Genomic DNA, 21,768 nt, shown 5'->3' on the forward strand with positions numbered 1-21,768 from the left:
AAATCCTCGAGATCAACTATGCTCCCTGACTTATTTGTGGGGCCAACCTTGAAGAACCCCTATCCTCATGGAAATCCCTCAGCAGACAATCGGAAAATTTGAACTTCTAATATTTTCAGCAAAAAAGCAAAACTTTTCAGTTAACTAACAAAGCTATATTACAGCAATATAACTGCCCAAGATCTGTCCGCCTGTTATTTCACTCTTGTCCCATTTGGAACTCCCTTTTTTGGTGAACATTAAAAACCATTTTAATGTTGGGTTTCTTAAAAACCTCAGAGCTCAGTTGGTAAAGAATCTGCCTGCAATGCGGGAGACCTGGGTTTGATCCCTGGGTTGGGAAGAGCCCCTGGAGAATTCCATGAACTATACAGTCCATGGGGTCGAAGAGTCGAACAAGCCTGAACTTTCACTTCAAAACCCATCTTAATCCACATCACAGGACCAATATCAGAGATGAGAAAGAAAAACGAAGCTGTGTTAAGAGTAACATTTAAATTTCCTATCTCCTTACTTCTGCAATTAAAAAAAAAATAGGGGCAATAATTCTATATAGTCCTTTCCTGCAGTCACTAAAACCAGAAGAAGTAGCCTTCACAATTCTGTCCTGCTGGAGGGTCAGAGGGTGGTGAAGGTACTTAAAACCAAGCAGGGTTATACAATACTAACAAACAGAAAGGTCCACTGAAGTTTTAAACAGCAGTGTAAAACTAATTATGGGTCGCAAAAGGAGATGCAAGATGGGGGATATCAAAATTTCTATTCGGTCATCTAAACTTCTAGAGAAAACTACCTTTGGAGTCTCAAGTTCCCACTTCCGGCTTTAGGGAGGGAAAAAAAAATTCTTTCAGCTTTCAAAGAAATAAAAACACCCCCAACGAAAACGCTCTCCTTACACTTTCAGTAACCCAGCAGCCGTACAACCGCCACTTACTAGATGAAAAGGTCTGTCCAAAGACCTGTGGACCAAAAAACGTGCTTTGGTTTCTAAAGCGATGCCTTCCAGACTAAATCTGAGAGCACCTCGAGTTCCTAGATTACCATTTTTCAATTTTTTTTTAGAAACTTTTTTGTTGACGGTTCTGCACAAACCGCTGTGGCTCACACCAACCCCTGTATTCTCCAAAGTAACTTGTCAAGACAGGACCAATAAAAGCGGAGACCTAATTCGATCTTTACGGTGACACGCATTTATTGCCCTGGTTACCTCCAGATTCGAGTGGCAGGGAAGGATAATTTAACATCCACACACGTCTAAAGGGCGAAAAGTTCAGCTATTTGAGAACCTCATAAAATGACACAAGTACCGCAGCGGCGCACTGAGCGCTTTAGTGAAGTTGCAGGGAACACGGGTCCAACTTCGGCCTGGGCGGAATTTCCCCAAAATTTCTGGAGGGGGTGGGGGCGGTTCGGAGCTTCGTTGCACCGCGCAAAGTGGGTCTCACGTGCACCGCCGGGCTCCCCGGGGGAGAGCTGTGTACCGCACAGGCACAGCGTGCGCCCTCTGCCCGGGTCCCGGGAGCGCCCCGGACCACGCGGAGGGAGGGCGGCGGGGTCCCCTGGGGGCCCGCGAAAGGAGCGTGGGGCCCAGAGGCCCGGTGGGGCCTCCCGGCCCGGAGCCCGAGAGCGACCAGGGCCTCACCTTACTGCGGTCCTCCTCCTGCTGCTGCAACACCTCGGGAACCGCGGCCATGGCGACGCGGATCTCGAGCGGGGCCGCCTGGCTGTGCGAGGAGAGAAGAGGCTGGGCCGCCGCCACCGCCAGGGCGCCTCTCAGGGGAAGGGGCGGCCGCGGCCCCGCCTCCGCCAGCCTCCCTGCCCGACGGCGGCGGGAGGCCTCGAGATTCCGCCACCGTCCCAGCAGCCCCGGGAAAGGCGAGCGGCGCCCCCACGTGCTCCCCCAGGGCGGCCTCCCCCGTCCCCGCTGCCGTCCATCTTGGAGCCGGGCAAAGAAGCGACGCGGGGGCCTACCCTCGCTCCGGGCCACCCGGAAGCCGCCAACCGCAGGGCCGCCCTGGGGACGCGGAAACCCAGGGACTCTAGCAGCGAGGCGCGTCTCAAGAAAGGGTGCGCGCGCTTGTGCCGGGGGAATTTATTACTCAACCAGAGCCCAACATGGCGACGAGCTCTGACGTCACGAGATCTCGCGAGAGAGAAATGGCGCGATTTGGAGGCGCCCGGGCTCCCGCCGGAGGGAGGGTTTCCCCACAGAACTCTGGAAAATGCACGGAGCTGGGGGGCGACCAGGTATAGGGGCGGGGCATGAGCGCCGCAGTGCTTGCTGGGGCCGCCGTGCCTGGGCGGGGCGTAGCCTGAGGGCAAAGCGCGGGACGGACGAAAGAACCGGTCCGCGGAGACGTTCGCGCTCTGAAGCTAGCGGAGGGGCACCGGCTTCTGAGGTACCTCCCTGCCGGCTGTTCCCTACCGTGATTCTCGCGCGAGGAGTCGCAGCCGGCCTGGTCCTGTGGGGCTCCGCCTAAGCGCGTACATGGCGGCGGGGCCCTACTGACCGCCCCTGGCGATTCAGACCGGTCGGGAGCGCGAGTGCCCAGTCTTGAATGGATCCTAGCGGCGCCCACTGTAGGGGGTGTGAGGGGTTAGATGAGAGCTCTCCCTCCATGCTGCTTTTCAGAAAGTCTGGTTTTCAATCTTATGGTTACCTGGGGAGAAGGGGGGAGGAATAAATGGCAGATTTGGGAGTGACATATTGTTGCTCTTGTTCAGTCGTGCCCGACTCTTTGCGACCCATGGACTGCAGCCCAGCCGGTGGACTGCAGCACGCCAGACTTCTGTCCTCCACCGTCTTCTGGCGTTTGATCAAATCCATGCCCATCAAGTTGGTGACGTGAGCTTCCCTGGTGGCTCAGACGGTGAAGATAGTGATGCTCTCTCACCGTCTTATCTTCTCTTGCCCCCTTCTTCCTTTGCCTTCAATCTGTCCCAGCATCAGGGTCTTATTGGAAAGACCCAATCTTTCCTTATTGGAAAGACCGCTCTTCACATCAGGTGGCCAAACTATTGGAACTTCAGCAGCAGCCCTTCCAGTGACTATTCAAGGTTGATTTCCTTTAGGATTGACTGGGTTTGATCTCTTGGCTGTCCAAGGGACTCTCAAGAGTCTTCTTCAGCACCACAATTTGAAAGGGTTGTGACACATACCCCACTACTTCTGAAGAAGGAAATGGTAACCCACTCCAGTATTCTTGCCTAGAGAGTCCATGGAGTAGCAAAGAGTCGGACACCACAGCACATATGCAAACAAGGACCTGCTGTAAAGCACAGAAAACTCTACTCGATACTCTGCAGTGGCCCATATGGGATAAGAATCTTAAAAGAGAGGGGATATATGTGTATGTATAACTGACTCACTTTGCTCTACACCTTAAACTAATATAACACTGTAAATCAGCTATACTCCAATAAAAAAATTTTTTTTTTCCCCCAGAAATCTGATGTTTAGGCATTAGTGGTTAAACTGCTAAGTGTGACCACCAGGCCTCTCTAGCGTCCTGTCCTGTGTTTCTTTGTATCACACAGAGTTCCCTTCATAGGCGGCAGTTGGCACCATAGTGAGTGTTAGGGACACGTTGTCCCAAGCTGTCTGCTATTTCACATTTAACAAATGCTGGTCCTTCAAAAGTAGTTTTGTACAAATGGTACCAATTCCAAGCTCACCTGCAGTACAAGACAAGAAATTGACTGATAAGCTGTTGGGACAAGGAATAGCAACTTTATCTGGAAAGCCAGCAGACCCAGAGGATGGTGGACTAGTGCCCCAAAGAGCCATTTTTCCAGAGTTAGAATTTAGACTCCTTTTATCCTAAAAGAGGAGTGGCATGTCACTGGTTGTTGCACACTTCTTGGTGCAGGAATCCTTTGTTCTTATAGCTGCCCAGGGAGGTCTGGTCACAATGCTCCTAAAAACCTCAAACAAGACAATTATTTTCTGTTCTGTAACTTTTTATGCTTGGAAATGTGTTAATACCTTTAAAGATCAGAACTCTGAGAATGGGCCCTCCTGTATATTCCAGGCTATAGGCATAACATTCTCCTACAAAAGGTGCAAAGCCCACATTAAGCCCCGGCAGGGAACTAAGGTTAGAATTAAAAGAATAGATCCAATATGGAGTCATTTGTTCTCTGTTTAAAACATGTTGAAAAACTTATTGAATGCAATTTTAAAGAGCAATATCATACCGTTGCAGCTTTCACTTTGATAGTTCAAACATTTAACACATCTAACACCACTTTTTCTTTGATAGGAAAGCAAAAATTAAAAAGGCCTTCAACGTTACAAGTATACCAGAGGGAAGTGAAAAAAAGTCTAAAGATGGAGGTATTTCAGACCATCTGCAGACAGCTTCAGAGTTCAAAGAGGTTTTTGTAGAAGCAGCCCCCCGTGTTGTTTTCTCCACTTCCTCTTATTTGTGTGGCCGGAAGAAAAGAGTGAACCCTTATGAACAAGTGGACCAGGAAAAATACTCTGATTTGGTCAGGTCTGTCTTGTCGTTCAGAGGCCATGCTCGGACTCCACAGTCTCTGTTCGAGGAAGATGCTTTACTCTACGGACCGGTGAGTAAGAGTAAGGCCCCAAAGCAAGAAGAAGAAGCAGGAGTTCCACAAAACTGGTTTCCTCTGTTCAATCCAGAGAAAAGCATAAAACCAGACCCAGCAAGGGATCCTCCAGTTCCTCTGAAAATCCCTTTGCAAAGGAATGCGATACCAAGCGTGACCCGAGTCCTGCAGCAGACCATGACGTCAGAACAGACTTTCTACCTGGAGAAGTGGAGGCAGCGCATGATTCTGGAACTAGGAGAGGATGGCTTTGCCGAATATACTTCAAGTAATCTTCTCAATCCTGATTCTTAACAGTTATTATGTTTCCCAGAGTAGAAGGCACCCCTATAGCTAAGGAGGAGCTGCTTTCAGATGATAGTATTAACAGCGTTTTTTTATAACTCACTTCATTATCATGACAATCCTATGAAGCACAGATACCATTATCCCCATTTTACAGATAAAGCAGAGATAAATACTTTGACTAAAAGATGTATAAAATTCATTTGTTTTATAAGCTATAGACTTTATTAGAATTTCCTGTTTTATTTTTTTTTTTAATGGAATAGTCGATCATCACATAATGGAGTTCTAGTTGTTGCTAGGCTTTCTGTTCAGAATCTAGTAAATGCCCCTTTGGTCTGCTTATCAGCAGTGACTGACTCATAAATTTAAAGACGCAATAAGTCAGAATGTGTGATCTGTATTTAGATCTTAGTAAACTGAGGTAGATGTTCAGAGCCTGCAACTCCTGTCCTAACTCACTAACTTGAACAACCAAGGAGAATAGCTTTTGTAAAACAGATTCCACCCAAAAGCAAGATGAAAGAAGAGAACGTTAGTACAGGTGAATTCGTCGCTCCCCAGCAGGATCACAGTTGTTAAAGCTAAGTTTGCACTGAGCATCCTTTAGTCCGCACTTCCCAGAGTGCAGGACATGCACCCATACTGGTCCAGAAGCACTTTAATTTTTAATACAGGAGTAATACTTATTTTGAGGCATCTTAGAACAAAGATATGTGTATGCATAACACATTAAACTTGTGGTCATATGTGTTTTAAAGGAAAAATGTTAAGTATTTAGGTGGTGTTTGGATATGGCAAAAATGGTCAAGTGCTATATAAATTCCTCAGCTGCCTCAGCCAAGGACTGCATGCTGGGGCTGACTACCTTCTTAACGTGGTTAATTAGTAACAACAACCAAATTTCTCAGCCTGTTAAACAAGCAGCATTTTTAAAAAATATTTTAATGGCATTTTAAGTTTTTTATCTGAAACACTAGAATTTAAAATGGACATTGTTTCCTATGGAAAGTTTTGTTTTGTTTTATTCTCTTTAAACCAGAAACAGCTTGTGGGAATCTAAGAAACCTGCTGGGACGTTGCGTACCTAGGTCTGTAGCTCTTGGCACAAAGGAAGGAAGTACTTTGCTGGCTCTTTGATAAAGGAGTCGAGTTGTTTGGTTTGAGCCACCCCGATATCCCAGGCAGAAAGAAAACTGGTTGACTCCATGAAGTCAACTTTATAGATCTAGATTACTATGATATGATTTCTCCGTCAATTTAGGATCAACCTTAAACAGGCAGAATTAATTTTTTTTTTTTAATAATGGGGCAGTCACATACAGATTCATGTCATGGCCCAAAATAAAGAAGACAGAAAAAGAGCAGGAAGGGACGTCCCTGGCAGTCTAGTGGCTCCACTGCAGCAGCGCTAGTTCATCCCTGGTCAGGGAACTAAGATGCCACATGCTGTACAGTGTGACCAAAAAAAAACCCAAAACATGGGGTCATTTTCCCAAGCACCAATTTACCTTTTGAAGATTGCAGAGGATAAGAAAGTCTGACTTTGATTTATACTTGTGTTGATCCTAGTGGGAAAGCTGGGGTTTATTTTTTCCGTTTTTTTTGTTTTTGTTTTGTTTTGCTACATTGAATATTTGTTAATTCTAAAATACCCATGCTTGTCAGTTAGAATATAGGAGATTCATGATTTTTTTGTTGTTAATATAAGACTTGAAAACACTGCACTTTTATTCCTTCAATTTATTCAAGGAACACTCCAACTTAATTGCTATCTGCAATAATGCTTAAATCTTTTAAAATTTATTTTCACAAGTTGAATCATGTTTAATGTTCTTAGCTTTACCATCCTAAGGGATCCTGTAACCCAGATCCTCATGTTTGTTGCCTTGCACCTTACATGTGAAGAGCTCGCCAGGGGTGAAGACTGCACTGGAGAGTGGGTTGTCTCTTAGCTTGGCTCTTGATAAAGCCGTTTTTCTCCTTCCTGTTTTTAACATGTTTGTGTTCTGCTTCATTAAAGCTAATCTGTAGATGAAAACTACACTTCTTTTCCCTGGGTTTTAATTCCATAAGTCTTAAACATGTGTAGGCCTTTTATGTAATGATAAGTCCAATTAAGCCAGGTAAATTTGGAGTGGAATAACTTAGGTCCTCAGTTGAATTTCACTTCACTTTCTAAGTTGTGTCCCCAGAGCAATTCCATTTTTTGCCAGTAATAGAACTGACCTTTCAAAATCTTTGTAAAAACAACTTGGCAAAGGTGCTATGGTTCGACATTGCCTCATTAGCTGAGATGACTCCCCATTTTCTGTGGGTGTGTCTCCAAGCACGTCTGTTTCCTCCTCTGTTTCTGTGTGTCACGCTACCTGATGGCCCCTGAGTTTTCTTCTTGCTGTACTGGGTGATGGGCTGGAGTGAGCATGGACTCTGAGGCCAGGCCCATGCAGCTTTTTGCTTTGGGAAGTTTAATAGCCACTGCCTGGGCCTCATTAAAATGGGGGTGAAGAACCTTACCTTGCCAGGTTGCTGTGTTTGAAAGTTAAGTTTGAAAGTGCCAAACTTAGTGCTTAGCGTAGCAACACCCTTAATCAAGAGTCTTTCCTCCCTTAATCAAGAGTCAAGTGAATATATAATATATCTCGCACTTGTTGAATATGTTTGTGTCCTCTTTTCTTAACTTAAAAGTGTATGAGGAAAAAAAAACGAGGACAGAGCCACTATCTCAGGCTGCTCTCGTCCTAAAAGCAAGCGCAGGTGCAGAATGTCATGTTTTCCTCCCCTCCCCCAAGCCCCACAACGTTAATCCCTGCATGCCTTGATTTTCATGCCTTTCCTGTCACTAAGCCTATTGGTAAAGGACGCTTCCACCAGTGTTTATAAGTCAGATTTGGTTGTAAAAAGAACCATAAACAAGTGCAGTTCTCTAAATGTCTAACAACTGTCACAGCTGGTTAACTTACTGGTTACCTACATTAAATGAATTCTAAAATTCACAGTGCTTTGTGAATTCACTAGGTATGGTCCTGCAGCCCCCAAATCTTCAATTCTAGCTTTGGCCTAATTCTACTAGAAATGCTTCATTTTAATCCATTGTATTATCTAAGCTCTTCTAGTCCCTTTTGTTCTCAAAGTGCGTTCTTAGGTTTCACAGGAGGCCGAAATACGGTTTCTTAGAGGTTATCACTTAAAGGAAATTCATGTGATTTTTAATTTCACTCTTCAGAGTCTTATAGAGTATTTGTTCTTTAGTACTAGCTTTGTTTGGGGTATTTTTTGTTGTCCCTTTCTTCTGATTTTCTTTTCAGACATGTTTTTACAAGGGAAGCAGTTTCATGAAGCCTTGGAAAGCATACTTTCACCCCAGGGGAACTTAAAAGAAAGAGATGAAAGTCTCCTTGAATCTGGCTACATCCAAAGTGTGCAGCATGTTTTGAAAGACATCAGTGGAGTGCGGGCCCTGGAAAGTGCAGTTAAACATGAGACCTTACAGTATGTGGGTCTGCTGGACTGTGTGGCTGATTATCAGTAAGTATATTTGATTTTTCACATCAAGTGTGGAGGTGAGTTAATTCTGGGTGGACGCATGGTTCCCATCCAGCACTAGTTTTCCTCTCAACTCCTGCTTCAAGGTAGAGCCTGTGCTAAGTCACATCAGGTGAGAGCCACATCATCCTTGTCAATCTAAGTGCCCAAGTCAGGGTGTTTGGCGGAGGAAAGATGTAACTGTCCAGTATGGCTAGGATGGCCTGTTTTCCAGCATGTCCGCCCGCCCCCCACCCTCAGGCAAGGTACCAGCCATAAGATCCAATCTGATTCCTGCATTGTTTTTCCTGTTTCTCTAAAAATGACACCTTGGTCTATTGGTCTATTGGCCCAACTTTCTTCAAGGCTTCCATGCAGTGTTTGACATGCATAGGAACACTGAGCTCACTAAAACTTCCTGTGATCTTTAAATTGCTGCTGTTACTGTTTTCCCCACTTACTCCAGATTTCAAGGGTAGATATAATCTGCAGATATCCATATTCCCCAAAAAAGCATGTGAGCAATAAAGACGGTGGGGGCAAAATCTGTTAGTGTAACCTTTGGAACTCTGGTTAAAAGATACTGGGCTCTGGAGACATGCTGCCTGAGTTTGGTTTCTGGGTTTTCTTCTTAACTTTGGGCTACTTACTTAGCTTCTCTGTACCTCCATTTGTTCATCTGTAAAACAGGACAAATAATAGTACCTACCTCACAGGTTTGTTACAGAGGTTAAATGAGACATTCCTGGTACAGTACTTAAAATGTATACAGAAAGTGTTAGCCTTGTTATTTTGACCCTCTTCTGTCTTTTTAACTGCTGTTTAGTATGAATGAACTGTATCCACTTCCATATTGGGAGCTCTCAGGTTATTTCTAGAGTTTAACAGTTACAAACTGTAGCAGTAACCAGGTCTCCTTGTGTTCTGTCTGGACAGTTTTTTTCGGCAGGTGCACAGGTTCATTGGTTTGTTTTGGTGAGCAACCTATGAGATATGAGTAAATCCAGTCGATCTGAAGTAGGCCTGGGCACGAATAGTTCTTCAATTCTCCAGGCACTTGTCACTTGCACCTGGGATATCAAACCATTGCTCTGTGGTACAGACCTGAAAGGGAAATTGCGGGGTCACAGGGAACGGGTGTTTTAACACTGTGTCTCATCATTCCAGTCTGCGTTTCAAAATAAATTAGGCTAAGCACCTTTTCATTTGTTAAAGAGCTATTTGTGGACTGTCTTACTGCAATTTTAATTTGGGTTTATACTATTAAGATTTTTTTTCCATAATATTAAGTTCTATAAGTTATAGTACATTTCTGGAAACAGTGGTACATGGCAGAAGTCGATACTGTAGGATATTTTGATTTTATCGAGAGAACTGGGAATGGCAGCCCCCTGGGGATGCTAGGGCCTCTCTTCGTTTGCAGAGATTGTCAAGCTTTACAGAATGGAAAACAGTTCCAAAGATGATGTGTTACCTCTACATCTGCACCATCCAGTAGGGCAGCAGTGGGCCCTATGGGCCACTAAGCACTTGACTGGGGCTGGTCCAAACTGACGTGCGCTGTAAATACACAAACTAGATTTCAGGGAGTTTGCACAAAAAACAATGTAAAATATCTCACTAACAACTTTTTAATGTTAATTATATACTGAAATGATCATATTTTGGATATATTGGGTTAAATAAAATGTTAAGATTTTACCTGTTTCTTTTTGGATGTAACTACTGGAAAATTTTAAATGGTGTGTATAGCTCACATTTTCTTTCTTTTAGATAGCGCTCCTCTAGCCTGGTTTTATAAATACCTTGCATAGGTTCTAACTCCAGGGCTATGTTAACAGGAGGATCTCCCTCTGAACAGCTGGTTTTGAACCTGAAGTCAAGGCAGAGCAGTAAGAGTGCTTGAGGGTCACTGGTTCTCAACCCATCCGCCTTGCAGTCCTTTTGACACGTTCGGTTGGCAAGTGTAAAACCCTACCAGGATAGGGGAGAGGAAGGAATGTACTAGTTATTTTACTAAAAAAAATGTGGCAGGACTTTTTCTTTTCCCTAAGATCCCTAATAGAAAGTAATATATCCCTGCCCTGTGTGTAAACTTCTAGGACAGGAACCAGGTCTTCTCATTTGAATTTCTACATATTGCTGGTACCTTTTAAGTGTTGATGGACTTGAGCTCCAGGTTTGCTTTCTGAGGCGCCATGATGCTTGGTCCCTTACAATGGGGACTTTGCTGCTGGTCTGTTGTGGTTCATTCTGATAGACATTTGAAGCAAAATCAACTAAGATAATAGCAGATGTAGTTTCAATTCCCTTGTCAACTATTAAACTGTGGAGGTCCAAAGAGAAGCCTAGAAAGTTTAGAGGCTTTCTCTGGGGAGACTTTCCCAGTCCTGGCCCTGGGCCCTCACTGCAGCCCTGTGGTCAACCCCTTCACACCTCGTCACTGACCTGAATGAGGGGCTCAATACCTCTTCAGTTCCAAGGAAAGCTCAAGAGGGCTGTCTGCTTGGAACTGGGGGCAATGGAAGCCATAGTCATTGCGTGACAAGCAGCAAACTATAGTAAGAACAGGGTTAACCTAACAGAGTCTCAGTTTGAGCTGTCACCTTCAAGGGCAGTTTGAGCTGTCACCTTCAAGGGCTTCCTTTGGTTTCTCTCTAGGGGCAAGCTTTGTGTGATTGATTGGAAGACATCAGAGAAGCCAAAGCCTTTCATCCGAAACACATTTGACAACCCACTGCAAGTCGTGGCGTATGTCGGTGCCGTGAACCATGACGCCAACTACAGCTTTCAGGTCAGGATGCAGAGCCTGGCTTGCTTCAGGCTTTGCCCATGCCAGGCCATAGCGCCTTCAAGTTCTGTCCTGTGTGTATCTGACCTCTTCCTCTGTTCTGTCCTTCTGCACTTCACAGAGCACTTTCCCCACTTCCTGGGCTTTTTGTTGTTAATAGTTCTTCAGTGATCACAGCGGGTTCTTTATGTTCATCTTTCTGTTCTTGTGTATCATCAGCCCATCTTAGAAACTGAGGCGGGGGCTCTCACTGCTGATTGTTTTGTTCTGGGCTTGCCCTGGAGTAAGAAGGGAGCGAGCCTCAGTCCTGGTGCCGCTGCAAACTCTGGAATCGCCCTGCTCTTTCCTAGGTTCAATGTGGCTTGATCGTGGTGGCCTACAAAAACGGGTCCCCTGCCCACCCACATTTCATGGACGCCGAGCTCTGCTCCCAGTACTGGGCAAAGTGGCTTCTTCGACTGGAAGAATATACAAAGAAGGAAAAGAACCAGAATATCCAGAAACTAGATTAGGGGCAGGAAGCCTCATGGGAACAGGAAGCGCTTGTTCACAGTCGGGAAGTTGGGTCGCTGTTTGCTGTGATCTGAGATCAGGTGCCATAGGGTCTGAGAGCTGCATCAACACAGGCGCAACCAGTAACTTGGTGGAATTACTGCAACCAAAACAGTGAAGCCAGAAAAGTTAAATTCAAAGAATCGGACTCGTGCCCATAAAAGACCAGCTCCGCTACCTCTGGCTGGCATTTCCCTGGATAAGGGGCAGGCAGCACTGGACTGGCACAGTGTTGGTGACTCTCAGACCTTCTATGTCCAGGGCAGGACGTTCAGTCTTCACACTGAGACATTCAGGGCGGTGAGGTTTAGTGTGCCAAGCGCTTCCCTGGGGCACACCGCGGGGATGGGGCCACACACCCCCAGGGTGTGTATGCAGTGAGAATTCCTATCAGCTAACTGCTTCTGCCAGTGGAGGTTCCTAAATCATGCCTTAGGTTTTGGGGTTCCCTGTATTTCATACGAGGAAGAAAGGATCCATTTACCATTTTTAAAGAATAAACGTGATCTCTTAGCCTCCAGTAAACATTGCTCTCTGGAAAGATGGTGCACACTCCCCATATCGTTGCATTGCCCCTTGGCCTTCCTCCAGGTAATTCTTAGAAGCGGCTGGGCCCTCTCTGACAACCGTACTTCTGGGTATTTTGGTAGCTATCTTCTGGTTTGAGTCAAGGAACTGTGTACATGGACAAAATTGTTTATGGAATTTTCCAGCTACAGGGAATAATAATGACATGTTTTGGTTTTTTTTTTTTTCCCTGTAATCAGTGATAAAATTGATTAGTAGTCACTGGGTTTGGGAAACCTAAATAAACACCCACTACCACCCTGAGGGATGGCTCCCTGTTTCATAGAGTAGGTTAGCACTTAAGTTACAGTTGCTATCTTAAAATAGTAGGTGCTACAGTCATTTTTTGCTTTCATTAGCCATTAATTATAAGAAATAAAAGATGAAGTAAAGGCTTTTGGTTTTGCTTTTTATTTAAATGTGTGCATTTACAGGGTGATTTCACAAACCTGGAATTGTTTAGATTTTGTTTGTAAATTCAGAATCTTAACCCATCTTAATCTTGACCCGGTAGCTTTGGGGTGTGTTACACGCATATGCACACACGGTCACCTCACAGGGAAAGTGAGCTTTGAGTGGGGCGGAGGATTGAGGGAGACTTTGTGATGACTCCCCACACCTCTCATGCTTTTCAAACAGCCTAGTGAGTGAGTGAGTGAAACTCGCTCAGTCGTGTCCAACTCTGCGACCCCATGGACTATAGAATCCATGGAATTCTCCAGGCCAGAATACTGGAGTGGATAGCCTTTCCCTTCACCAGGGGATCTTCCCAACGCAGGGATCAAACCCAGGTCTCCCACATTGCAGACAGATTCTTTACCAGCTGAGCCACAAAGGAAGCCTCTTAAGCAGCCTGTATTCCTGTAATTTCTGAAGTCAGGAATCATGTGAGACTATTTGGAGTGTCCCAGATGGTGTGGCCCCAGCCCCACCAAGCACCACCTTGGAGTTCAGAAGCCCAGACCCAGCAAGTTCTCTCTGGTGAAGATAGTCACACCCTGGACCTGTCATTCTGCACCCTGAGCTAGTTCAGTTCAGTCCCAAGCTAGTTCAGTTCAATCGCTCAGCCATGTCTGAATCTTTGTGACCCCATGGACTGTAGCACGCCAGGCCTCCCTGTCCATCACCAACTCCCAGAGTTTACTCAAACTCATGTCCATTGGGACATGATGCCATCCAACCATCTCATCCTCTCTTGTCCCCTTCTCCCGCCTTCAATCTTTCCCAGCATCAGGGTCTTTTCCACTAAATCAGCTCTTCACCTCGGGTGGCCCAAGTATTGGAGTTTCAGTTTCAGCATCAGTCCTTCCAATGAATATTCAGGACTGATTTCCTTTTGGATGGACTGGTTTGATCTCCTTGCTATCTAAGGGACCCTCAAGAGTCTTCTCCAACACCACAGTTCAAACATCAGTTCTGTAGCGCTCAGCTTTCTTTATGGTCCAACTCTCACATCCATACATGACTACTGGAAAAACCATAGATTTGACTATATGGAACTTTGTTGGTAAAGTAATGTCTCTGCTTTTTAATACGCTGTCTAGGTTGACCGTAGCTTTTCTTCCAGGGAGCAAGTGTCTTAATTTCATGGCTGCAGTCACTGTTTGGAGTGATTTTGGAGCCCAAGAAAATAAAAGTCTGTCACTGTTTCCATTGTTTCCCCATCTATTTGCCATGAAGTGATGGAACCAGATGCCATGGTCTTAGTGTTTTGAATGTTGAGTTTTAAGCCAGCTTTTTTACTCTTCTCTTTCATCAGGAGGCTCTTTAGTTCCTCTTTGCTTTCTGCCATAAGAGTGGTGTCATCTGCATATCTGAGGTTACTGATACTCCCCCTGCAATCCTGATTCCAGCTTGTGCTACATCCAGTCCAGCATTTCACATGATGTACTCTGCATATAAGTTAAATAAGCAGGGTGACAACATACAGCCTTGACGTATTCCTTTCTCAATTTGGAACCAGTTCGTTGTTCCATGTCCGGTTCTACCTGTTGCTTCTCGATCTGCATACAGATTTCTCAGGAGGCAGGTAAGGTGGTTTGGTAGCCCCATCTCTTGAAGAATTCTCCACAGTTTGTTGAGATCCATACAGTCAAAGGCTTTAGCATAGTCAATGAAGCAGAAGTAGATGTTTTTCTGGAGCTCTCTTGCTTTTTCTATGATCCAGTGGATGTTGGCAATTTGCTCCCAAGCTAAGGCGGTGCCAATTGTGCCATGAAGGACCCTCAATCTGCCCAGGAAGCCCTGCTGGGAGCAAGGACAATTACAGCCTCCCTGCAGCCCCCACCCCTCAGCCTCCCCAGTGATGGATGCTCAGCCCTGGGGGTGCAGGGGGGTCAAGCGAAAAGCAGTTTCACTGCTGAGGCTCAGAAGAGCACATCTAAAGGAGCCACAGCTTTTCAAGAGTCGCCGTGGCTGTTACCGGTGTCTGGATTCCTCCTGCTCCCGTATGTGATGTGGTGTATTAACCTCCAGTGAAGTGAAACAGGACTTGCAGCAAGGAGAGAGTCTAATTGAGGATAATTCAAACATTTTGAAAAGGAGGTACAGATGCCTCTCCTGAGACTTCCTCACAAAAGTGCAGAACAGCCAAACTGCCCTGAGCTTTGAGAGCATCCGGTAGATGCAAAGCTGTCTGCTCAAAAACTATTCCCCTTTTTCATCTGCAATCTTACACTTTTTTTTTTTTTTTTTTTTTGGCGTGTGGCTTGTGGAATCTTAGTTCCCTGACCAGGGATTGAACCCGAGCCCCGGCACTGAAAGTGCAGAATCCTAACCACTGGACTGCTGGGAAACTCCCTACACCTTATTATTATTAATGCATTTAGCAGCTAGCAAAAGCTCCATGGTGGCACTGAAAGCCAAATTTCAATTTTTTCCCCCGCAGACTTGGATTCTTGCTCAGAGCCATTAGCCCCCATTAATCTGGGACCATTAACCTCAATAAACCTCTTCCAGTTCTAGGAAAGCTTGTCAACAAAATCCAACATAACGATTTTCGTAAGCATTCACCCTAGTGAATACAGGAAGTGAGTTAGTCCTAAGTCATTGTGTTTCTAGGTAACCCATTTGCATGGAGAATCCCACGGACAGAGGAGCCTGGCGGGCTATACTCCATGGGGTCACAAAGAGTCGGACACGACTGAGAGCACATAAAGTCATTCTTACTTAATTTGCCTACAGGCTTTAGAAGGAGTTGGAGGGGATAATTTGTTTTAATCACTGATCTTTCCACCTGAGCAATTATACATTTGATTATAACCTACCCTACCCTCCTCCTACACACAAAAACCAAAGCAAGGTAGGTTGGACCTTTTATGTTTAAAGAAACACCTTAGTCGTTTGGAGTTGGTGCCTAAGGAGAAACACTGTCTTAAACCAATCAGTTACTAAGTAAAAGACAGAAGTGACTCTCCTGGGTTCCCACCACCTCCTTCCTTTCCTTCCAGGTTAACAAGATGTCCTGGCTGGCATCTAACCGCTCAACTTGAAAACTATTTACACTAAAGAGAATTTCTAGGGAGACCACCTTATGTGAGCAAAGGCTTCCCTGGTGCCTTGACAATCACAGCTGTCAGGTTTAAGAAATGCATTTGTGAAGATCAATCATAAAACGCTATTCGGAGTTAGAGTGGGATTTGAGATTTTCCTTTTTGCTCAAGAGGTTTAGGGAGGGAGATGGGGAGATGGAGAGAAAAAAATAATAGGCATTACACATAAAAGCTCTTCTCCCTAATCCTGTTTCCCTCTCCCTTGAGGTGTGTGTGTGCCTGTTAAGTCACTTTAGTTGTGTCTGACTCTTTGCAACCCCATGGACTGTAGCCTACCAGGCTCCTCTGTCCAAGGGACTCTTCAGGCAAGAATATCGGAATGGGTAGTCATTCCCTTCTCCAGGGGATCTTCCTGACCCAGGGATAGAACTCGGGTCTCTGGCATTGCAGGTAGATTCTTTAACCATCTGAGCCACCAGGGAAGCCTCCCTTGAAATAAACACCACCATAAATTTGGTGCATTCTCTTTCTAGCATGTCCTTTTACAGTCTTTAAACTTAACACCTGTGCTGGTCTCCATGCATAACAGACAGTTCTGCTTTCTGTGTTGGTTTCTACCTCTGTCTCAACGCGAGTCTCAAGACCATCCAGGTTGATGCCCCTAAATCCAGCGCAGGGCCCCCAGCCACTCTGCATGTCCCCTCCTACTTGACAGTCTCACCCGTGAGCTGTTAGACTGTTCTTTCCCACCAACAGCGCTGCAGTGAGCACACCCACGTGTGCCTGTTCACAGGACACGCAAGGCACATGCAGTGCAGTGGAAGCAGATGTGGATCTTGGCCCTGCCACTTACCAGCTCTGTGACCTTGGGCAAGTTACCTGACCTCTCTGTGGCTGACTTCCTCATTTGTAAGTTGACGGGAAATGAGAGCATTTCTTTGAGCTGTGCAGATTAAATGTGGCTGCGTACCTGGCACACGACAGGAACCAGTACCTGTTGGCCATCCTCATCTTCATCAAAATGAGGCCTGCCGTGTCCACCCGGTCCCCATCGTGCCCGGCGTGAGCGTCACTGCCCAGTCCCCCCACCATTGTGACATCAGCTCCTGCTTCCACCATGCTAAGTCTTTTCAGTCGTATCCAACTCATGGCGACCCCATGGACTGTAGCCCTCCAGGCTCCTCTGTCCATGGGATTCTCCAGGCAAGAATACTGGAGTGGGTTGCCATTTCCTGCTCCAGGGATCTGCCCAACCCAAGGATCAAACCCTCGGCTCTTAATGTCTTCTGCACTGGCAGGCAGATTCTTTACCACTAGCGCCACCTGTGAAGCCCTTCCCGCTCCCACCAGTGCTGCTGAAATATCCTGCTTTCCTGCATCTTCACTATTAAGAGCGTGTAACATGCCAACATGATGGGGTGAAATTTTTTACTTTATAGCTTCAAAAGCATTATTGCTTGAATTGTTGTTTGTGTCGCTAAGTCGTGTCCGACTGCAACCCCAATAAATGTAGCCCGCCGGCTCCTCTAAAAATCTGTGTTAAAACGGGCCTGCCACCTAGTGGTGGGAGAAGATGGCCTGCAGTTAGGGCAAGAAGCCCACTTACGGGTGGACCCACGTGTACCTCATTGGGCATTTCAGTCATTCACACACATCTGAACTGAAGCAAACCACATGAGAGTTCTCTTCTTCCCATTTGAGGCAGCTTGTGATTCCTCATTTTTTCTGATACGACAGCGTGGAGACCTGGCTGCCCAGTTGTGGGCAGCCTCTTCCAGCCAATGACTGGGTCCCTGGCTCACAAGAGCAGTGGGGTAGATAGGAACAAAGCTGTTTACAGAATGCCAGTTTCTGAGGCTCCAGCTGGGGAGGCTTTCCCTGAGCAAACATCGTCCCATGCGGGGAGGTTCAGGAGCAGGTAGTCATCAGGGCTGTGCTGAAAAACTGCCTCCTGGGGCTGATCTGAGCCCCAGTCAACATCCTTCTAAACCAAGGCCTTGGACAGTCTGCTGTGAAGACTTCTAAGATCACAGCTGAGAAAGATGAGTGCACGAAAATGTTGTTCAGTCGCTAAGTCAGGTCCAGCTTTTTGCGACCCCATGGGCTGCAGCACGCCAGGCTTCTCTGTCCATCACTGATTCCCTGAGTTTCCTCAAACTCATGTCCGTTAAGTTGATGAAGCCATCCAACCATCTCATCCTCTCTCACCCCCTTCTCTTGCCCTCAGTTTTCCCCAGCATCAGGATCTTTGCCAATGAGTAAGTTCTTCGCATCAGGTGGCCAAAGTATTGGAGCTTCAGCTTTAGCATCAGTCTTTCCAATGAATAATCAGGGTTGATTTCCTTTAGGATTAACTAGTTGGATCTTCTTGCAGTCCAAGGGACTCTCAAGAGTCTTTTCTGACACCACAGTTCAAAAGCATCAATTTTTAGATGCTCAGCTTTCTTTATGTTCCAACTCTCACATCCACACATGACTACTGGAAAAACCATAGCTTTGACTAGATGGACCTTTGTCATCAAAGTGATGTCTCTGCTTTTTAAAACACTGTCCAGGTTTGACATAGCTATTCTTCCAAGGAGCAAGCGTCTTTTAATTTTGTGGCTGCAGTCACTGTCTGCACTGATTTTGGAGCCCAAGAAAATGAAATCTGACACTTTGCAACATGAAAATATTAATCCATACTAATCAAGGTTAGCAATACATATTAAAAGATCTCTCAAAAAATGTTCCATGAACGATAGGGTGTTAAAAAGCAATGAGTGGGACTTCTCTGGTGGCACAGTGGATAAGAATCCACCTGCCAATGCAGGGGACGTGAGTTCAATCCCTGGTCCCAGAAGATTCTACATGCCACAGAGCAGCTAAGCCTGTGCGCCACAACTATTGAGCCTGTGCTCTGAAACCTGGGAGCCCCAATAACTGAAGCCCATGTGCCCTAGAGCCCATGCTCAGCAACACGCAAAGCCACCGCAATGAGAAGCCCGCTCAGCGCAACTAGAGAAAGACCGCACAAAGCAATGAAGACCCAGCACAGCCAAAAATAAATAAATAAAAATATTTTTTGTTAAAGCAATGATTAACATAACACTGTAAAGAAACTGTACTCCAATAAAATTTTTTAATTAATTAAATGATTTCCACACTAAAAAAAAAAAAGCAATGATGCTGAGATGTCATATAACATGTCTGTAAGTCAGGACTGTCACTAAATGAATGGGATAGGAAACAATAAGAAAACAGTCTAAACAACAAGCAAAGGTCAATTGTGATTGGAAACATCCATTCAGGCCAGTCCCGTCTATGGCATGGGCTCCCGCATCTCTGAGCTGTTGTTTGCACCAAAGCCTTTGCCGAAAACAACTTCCCTTCATCCCTTTGTTTGACCGAGCCTTAGCTCTTTAAGTGCTTGGACCTGAGCCCCAGCCTGCCCTGATTAGTACAGAGTGGAGACAGGGAGCCTCAGCATCCAGCGGGCTGGACCCAAGTCCAGCCTTGCAGTGTCAGGCAAGTCACTCCCCGCCCCTGTGTTTCTCTCCTCATCAGGTAACTTGGACAGTTCTGACCCCAGTGCTGTCGCAAAAATTATTTCAAGGAAACGTGTGATGATGCTGGAGATGGAAGGGGTACTGGACAAGCATCTGTTCCATCCTCCTTGGAGCTGGCACCGATCAGCACGTGACGGGTCCACCCTCCTCTGGCCTCCTCTGGAGCCACTGTTTTCACCGCCCGTTTGCATTCTTAGTCGTCCTACCGTTTCTCTAGCTTCACCCTTCCAGATGTTTGTGTCGCCTCCCCACTCACAGGACACATCAACAGTGCCTGACAGATGCGGGGTCTTCAGTACATCCTCGTATGTGCTCATTAAACTGCCCCACGTGTGAATGCTTCTTTATCCATCACCAGGATCAGCAGTTACACACAAGGTGGGGAATTTTTTAAAAATCCAAGACCTGGTGACCAGCACAGAACATGACACGAGGGCCAGGTGGGCACAAGTTGTAAGCCTGTGTGCATCCTGAATGCAAGACCGAGAAAGTGAAAGAGGCTGATAAAAGTCACATGGAACAATTTTAAGAGAGATGAGTGGAAGGACAAACAATGAAAGGGAACTAGCCTGCCCGAGAAGAGCAGGAAAAGACCTGGGGGGTCAGGGTGGCCCCCAGAGACATTCTGGTTAGTTCTGGTCAGCTCTTTGCTGAGAGGCTGTGGCTTCACTCGTGAGCTTGGCAATTTGAAAGGTATTGTATGTAGATCTGAGCTCTTCCCTGGTGGCTCAGAGGTTAAAGTGTTTGCCTGCAATGCGGGAGACCTGGCTTCAATCCCTGGGTCGGGAAGATCCCCTGGAGAAGGAAATGGCAACCCACTCCAGTATTCTTGCCTGGAGAATCCCATAGAGAGAGGAGCCTGGTGGACTACAGTCCAGGGGGTCTCGAAGAGTCGGACACGACTGAGCGACTTCACTTTCACTTTTCACTCTCATGCACTGGAGAAGGAAATGGCAACCCACTCCAGAGTTCTTGCCTGGAGAATCCCAGGGACGGGGGAGCCTGGTGGGCTGCCGTCTGTGGGATCGCACAGAGTCGGACACGACTGAAGCGACTTAGCAGCAGCAGCAGCAGACTGTAAACTCCATGTCTGTCTTGTGTCCTCGAAATAAACTCTACCTCTTTTCTTGTTGCTGTTTTATTTATTTTTTTTAACTTTTTAATTTTTAAACTTTTTATTTTGTGTTGGCAAATAGCCGATTAATAACACTGTGATAGTTTCAGGTGAACCGCAAAGGGACACAGCCATACATACGCATGTATCCACTTCCTCTCCAAACTCCCCCTCCATCCAAGCTGCTGCATAACATTGAGCAGAGTTCCCAGTGCTGTACAGTAGGTCATTTTTGGTATCCATTTTAAATATACCAGTGTTAAACTCTACCTCTTGAAAAGAAAAGCCAAAAAGTTACCTTGCAAAGGTGTGTGAATCCAGAGAAGGGAAGAAATGGGGCTATTTTTACAATTCACCATGCTAATGGCATGACCCAGACAAGTTATACAAAGTCTTTGAGCCTCAGTTTGTAAATGGGCAAGATCATAACTATTTTGTAGGGTTTTTATAGAGATTAGAAATAACAAATGTAAAGTCCCTTGCACATAACCGATACTCAGTAGTAGCTGTGTTATTGTTGCGAGTAATGAAGACGTTTCTTCTCTATTGGGCACGAGTGTTTCCTAAACTTCTGTCAATCCTGTACCACCACCAGGACGTTCACCATACCCAAGGACCACTTAGACAATTATTTACACAATGTTTTTCTTTCAACACTCTCTTATTTGAGGAAATGTATTTCAAAAGCAAACTGTATCTCACCACCACTCTGAAAAAGAGCTATGACCTGCTGTAAACAGGAGGCAATGTAAAATAAAGACAACAGAAATAAAACAGTGCTCTTCATTCTAACTCAGTTCGCTTGCTTTCTGAAGGTCAAATCTGAGGCCCACTTTCTCTTGGTTAAAGAAGCGCCAAAAGCTACGGCTACAGAGGTTTTCTTCTTAGTGTAATTGGAGAGATAAGAGGCCTTTTTCATAGTGCGCTCAGGTTATTTGGAGCAGCACACAGAATGGTCTCGAGTTATCAGGAAAACACTGAGTCCAGACTAGAGACCAAAGGGAGAGAATGGCCTGTCTGGCCCCCTCCCACCCTCATGACGGCCGTGGGCCTCTGAGGGGCTCTAAGACGGGAGATATACCTTGGGACAAGGTCTCAGGTGTGTCTCCTGGACCTGTCACTTCCTAACCACATAACCCTGGGCCCATCCATTGGTAAGTAGGAAACCTTTGTTTTCTCAATGGCAGAACGCAGCTGGTAACTTCTCACGTGCCTCATGGAGTGGCCATAAGACCCAATTGTGAACGAACTTGTATGTCGTTTTCCTTCTTAATCTGTAAACTACTGTATAAACAGAGCCAGTTGTGTGGATAGTCCCTG

The 21,768-nt window shown here is 45.8% G+C and overlaps 2 protein-coding genes across 3 annotated transcripts in view; one reads left to right on the plus strand and one right to left on the minus strand.

Annotated features, from left to right (window-relative positions):
* SNX5 (sorting nexin 5) overlaps nt 1-2,111 on the minus strand; it is a 25,082-nt gene extending 22,971 nt beyond the window's left edge. The window contains exons 1-2 of one of the 2 annotated variants that reach the window (XM_070381120.1): nt 1,972-2,111; nt 1,643-1,724 (exon numbers count right to left, since the gene is read on the minus strand). In XM_070381120.1, coding sequence (XP_070237221.1) covers nt 1,643-1,693 — 51 coding nt within the window. In that variant the 5' untranslated portion in view covers nt 1,694-1,724; nt 1,972-2,111. The other variant, XM_005911675.3, reaches the window with a different exon arrangement.
* On the plus strand, nt 1,692-11,825 carry MGME1 (mitochondrial genome maintenance exonuclease 1). Its single transcript, XM_070382008.1, has 6 exons — nt 1,692-1,875; nt 1,953-2,247; nt 4,263-4,843; nt 8,169-8,388; nt 11,047-11,179; nt 11,527-11,825. Exons 1-6 carry the CDS (start codon nt 1,692-1,694, stop codon nt 11,686-11,688), a joined length of 1,575 nt encoding a protein of 524 aa, XP_070238109.1. The 3' UTR covers nt 11,689-11,825.
* The last annotated feature ends 9,943 nt before the right edge of the window (nt 11,826-21,768 follow it).

Source organism: Bos mutus, chromosome 13, assembly GCF_027580195.1.
Source record: "Bos mutus isolate GX-2022 chromosome 13, NWIPB_WYAK_1.1, whole genome shotgun sequence".
In the NCBI taxonomy this organism is placed as follows: Eukaryota; Metazoa; Chordata; class Mammalia; order Artiodactyla; family Bovidae; genus Bos; species Bos mutus.

Bases quoted from the DNA above. Each gene is read 5' to 3' on its own strand.
- MGME1 (XM_070382008.1), top strand. From the start codon at position 1,692: ATGGCGACGCGGATCTCGAGCGGGGCCGCCTGGCTGTGCGAGGAGAGA. The intron at 8,389-11,046 runs GTAAGTATATTT...GTTTCTCTCTAG, and splicing joins GACTGTGTGGCTGATTATCA to GGGCAAGCTTTGTGTGATTG. The intron at 11,180-11,526 runs GTCAGGATGCAG...GCTCTTTCCTAG, and splicing joins ACGCCAACTACAGCTTTCAG to GTTCAATGTGGCTTGATCGT.